Source organism: Cebus imitator, unplaced genomic scaffold (genome assembly GCF_001604975.1).
Source record: "Cebus imitator isolate Cc_AM_T3 unplaced genomic scaffold, Cebus_imitator-1.0 Scaffold82, whole genome shotgun sequence".
NCBI lineage: Eukaryota > Metazoa > Chordata > Mammalia > Primates > Cebidae > Cebus > Cebus imitator.
Genome location: NW_016107397.1, coordinates 975,689 through 979,743, shown reverse-complemented (window position 1 = coordinate 979,743; position 4,055 = coordinate 975,689). Strand labels below are relative to the sequence as shown.

The window sequence follows — 4,055 nt, the reverse complement described above, 5'->3', positions numbered from 1 at the left end:
GAAATCTCAGCTCACTGCAACCTCCGCCTCCAGGGTTGAAGTGATTCTCTTGCCTCAGCCTCCTGAGTAGCTGGGATTACAGGCATGCAACACCATGCCTAGCTAATTTTTGTGTTTTTAGTAGACATAGGGTTTTCCCATGTTGGAGAGACTAGTCTCGAACTCCTGACCTCAGGTTATCTGCCCGCCTCAGCCTCCCAAAGTGCTGGGATTACAGGCATGAGCCACCGTACCCAACCAAAACCACTTCTTGACCTTGTGACGGCCTTCAAGTTACTTATCTTTTGTTTCTTCACCTGTCTAATGTGGATACGGTTACCCATCTCATGGGAGTGATGTACGAGTTAAATGAGTTAGATGAGGTAAAGCATGCACAGAATCGGTCCTTGGTATATGTTAGACCCCTGCCTCTGCCCCTCCACAGAGATTGTCTATCACTTCCTGGCCCTACCACCTTTCTCCCTCACTTTTATTTCCTAGTGTTCAACTCCTTGGACATGTCCCGCTCTGTGTCCGTGACAACAGCAGGGCAGTGCCGCCTGGCCCCGCTGATCCAGGTCATATTGGACTGCAGCCACCTTTATGACTACACTGTCAAGCTGCTCTTCAAACTCCACTCCTGTGAGTACCGCAGGCCAGATCTTCTTATGTGAGATTCAGGCCAGAGGGAGGATCCCGGCCTGAGGATGTCCCTGGAGAAATGCAGCCCTTCTCAGTGCCTTTGGCTGTATCTCCAGTTCCAAAAGGCCCACGAGCTCCTGACCATTGTGAGGATACAAGAGCAGGGCCCGGGCTTTGGTGTGTCCAGGAAAGCACCTGGCTTGCCACTGTCGTGTCCCAGTGTGTTACGGGATCTTTAGGGTGTTGATTTTCTGGCTGGAAACCTCTGTGGCTAGTGGCGCCTTTGCCTGAGTTCTTGTTCTGCATCCGGGAAGAATGAGGTAGGCAGACAAGCGGAGGGTGGACAAGATGAAGAGGGGTGTTAACTGAGTATCAGAGCAGCTCAGAGGAGACCGCAGTGGGTAGCCCTCTCTGTAGGCAGAGTGCTCAGCTCTCAGCAGGAAAGAGACCACAGAGTGAGTCGCTCCCCTCTGCTGCTGGTCGTCCTGGCGTTTCTGCAGGTCTCTGAAGCCCTCAGCAGACAGAGTTGCTCCTCTTTGTAACTGGTCATCCATCTCCGCTTAGCTGTGGCTGAGCTCAGGGCTTTTATGGGCCTCAGAGGGGAGGAAATGCACCCCCACTGGTCCATGGGCAGACCCAGAAAAGGCACCATAAATTCCCATTTCGGTCTGTGGGATTGGCAGCCCAGCCCCCACTGGGGACCCTCTGCTTCCACTCAGGAATCTCTCTGCCTCCTGCTGCCATTCATGGCACCAGGGTTCAGCCCCAACTTTGCTCTACGATTGGAGTGGATGCCGACAGAAGGGAAAAGAAGTCAGGCAGCGGGAGAAGGTTCTTCTGGGTCTGTAAGGGGAAGGAGAGCCTTCCCAGGCCCAGAAGAATGCAGAGATGCCTGAGTCTGCAGCTGGGCTTGTGGGTGGGTGTGGGGTGGCAGGGCTGCTACCTGCTCCAGGGAGCAGGAGGCCCTGGTCTGCAGCTGCAGCTGCACTGGGGAGGGCAGGGTTCCTGCCTGCTCCCAGCCCCCTAGAGAGCACAGGGAGGCTCAGATCTGCAGCCACAACTTGGGTGGCTACAGCCACACCCAGCGGGGGAGAGGCTTCTGCCTGCCCCATGGAGTACACAGCCTTGGCCATGCCTCTCTGCCTCAGCTGGCGTGATGGCAGTGGCAGGTCACCTGGACTGGTGGCTGCCATTGCCAGGTCCTCTCTGTCTGCCTCTAGCTTCAGCACATCACCATTCCTTAAATGTGTCATGTATCCTACGAACCACACAGTTAACAGCAGACCCGGCCTAGACCTGCATGAGCTAACGTAATGATTTCCAGACCATTTATCCACACGATCCCTTTGTGCGAATGGAATTTTATGGAGAAATATAAATTATAAAACACAGCTGCTCATTAAATGGAGATCTAACCCTCACCTAGCTTTAGTTCCCTGGGGTGCCCTTAGCAGAATATATACAGTTTGGAGGTTCTGGTCTTGCACAGGTTCTCACAGCTTTTTTTTTTAAGACAGAGTCTCACTCTGTCTCTCAGGCTGCAGTGCGATGGTGTGATCTCAGCTCACTGCAACCTCTGCCTACCGGGTTCAAGCGATTCTTGTGCCTTAGCCTCCCAAGAAGCTGGGACCACAGGTGTGTGCTACTACACCCAGCGAATTTTTGTTTGTTTTTTGAATTTTTGGTAGAGATGGGGTTTCCCCATGTTGACCAGGTTGGTCTCAAACTCGTAGCCTCAAGTGATCCGCCCACCTCAGCCTCCTGAAGTGCTAGGATTACGGGGTGTGACCCACCACACCCCGCCAGTTCTTACACTTTTGTGTGCTTCTGGTTTAAAATGATGCGCCTGGGCCAGGCACAGTGGCTCACACCTGGAATCCCATCACTGTGGGAGGCTGATGCAGGCAGATCTCTTGAGCTCAGGGGTTGGAAATCAGCCTGAGCAACATAGCGAAACCCCTGTCTCTACAAAAAATATAAACATTAGCCAAGCATGGTGACATGCGCCTATAGTCCCAGCTCCCCAGGAGGCTAAGGCTGGAGGATTGCTTGAGCCCAGAAGGCCAAGGCTACAGGGAGCCATGTTGTGCACTCCAGCCTGGGCAACAGAGCAAGACCCTGCCTCAAAAAAAAAAAAAAAAATAGTAGTATAAGACAGTCTACTCTGTAACTATGGTCATTGACACGTCATGAATCTCGTTATTTAGACAGTACAAGGGAAGGAAGTAGCATCACTTGGATTAATCTGGGATGGTTTTGTGGAATTAGCTGCCCAAGGATTAGAAAGGCTTAGCAAGTCAGCCTGCCGGAAGGGAGCTGGGAGGGTGCAGTGAGCCCCCAAGAGAAGGGACCAGCTACTTAGAGCACTGAATACAGATGAACTTTTCCTTGTTTTAAATGGAAACTTCTCATTATTTCCAAGAACACTGTTGCTCAATAGAACGTCGCCACTGCCTTTTTGTAAAATGGGGAGTTAAGCCGGGCGTTGTGGTGCACACCTGTAGTCCCAGCTACCCGGGAGGCTGAGGGAGTTATGAGAAGAGACAGGCCATTACGTGTTTGGGTTTAAAGGTGGGGCGATACCCATGACCCACACTGATTGCCTCTGGGCTGGGGAAGGGGTAGGAGGGATACTCTCTACCATATATACTTGTTTTTGAGACAGGGTCTCACTCTGTCATCCAAGCTGGAGTGCAATGGCACGATCTCAGCCCATTGCAACCTCCACCTCCTGGGTTCAAGCCATTCTCCTGCCTCAGCCTCCCAAGTAGCTGGGATTATAGGTGCCCGCCACCACACCTGGCTAATTTTTGTATTGTTTTTAGTAGAGACAGGGTTTCTCCATGTTGGCCAGGCCGGTCTGGAACTCCTGAGCTCAAGTGATCTTCCCGCCTCGGCTTCCCAAAGTGCTGGGATTATGGGTGTGAGCCACTGCACCCGGCCCTCTGTTCTAAAAACATTTATTTTTGTTTTAGGCCTACGGAAAAGTTATAAAAATAGAAACGAGAGTTCTCGTATGCCCAGTACCATGTTCCATGTATTCATATGTTAGTGTGAGACGTTTGTCACAACTGATGAACCAGCATCGAGGCTTTATTGTTAATTAAAGTTTGTACTTTATTCGGATTGTCACAGTTTTCAACCGAATGCCCTTTTCTGTCCCAGAATCTCATCCAGTACACCATATGACACCATGTGACATTTAGTTGTGATGTCTCCTTAGGTTCCTCTTGGCTATGATGTTTCGTTTCTCAAACTTCCCTTATTTTTGATGACTTTGACAGTTTTGAGTTTTTTGCATAATGTTCCTGGATTCTGTTTGCCTGATGTTCTTCTCCTGATTTAACTGGGTAAAGGGTTCTTGGGGGAAAGATCATTTAGGTCAAGTACCATATTCATTCACTGTCAACTTTTGCCATTTTGCTTTTGTTTTT

The 4,055-nt window shown here is 50.7% G+C and overlaps 1 protein-coding gene across 1 annotated transcript in view; it reads left to right on the top strand.

The window, feature by feature from the left end:
* HIP1 (huntingtin interacting protein 1) overlaps positions 1–4,055 on the top strand; it is a 209,141-nt gene that overhangs the window by 166,866 nt on the left and 38,220 nt on the right. The window contains exon 8 of the mRNA XM_017533376.2: positions 481–621. Within this exon, the coding sequence (XP_017388865.1) occupies positions 481–621 (141 nt within the window). The remainder of the gene's footprint in view (positions 1–480; positions 622–4,055) is intronic.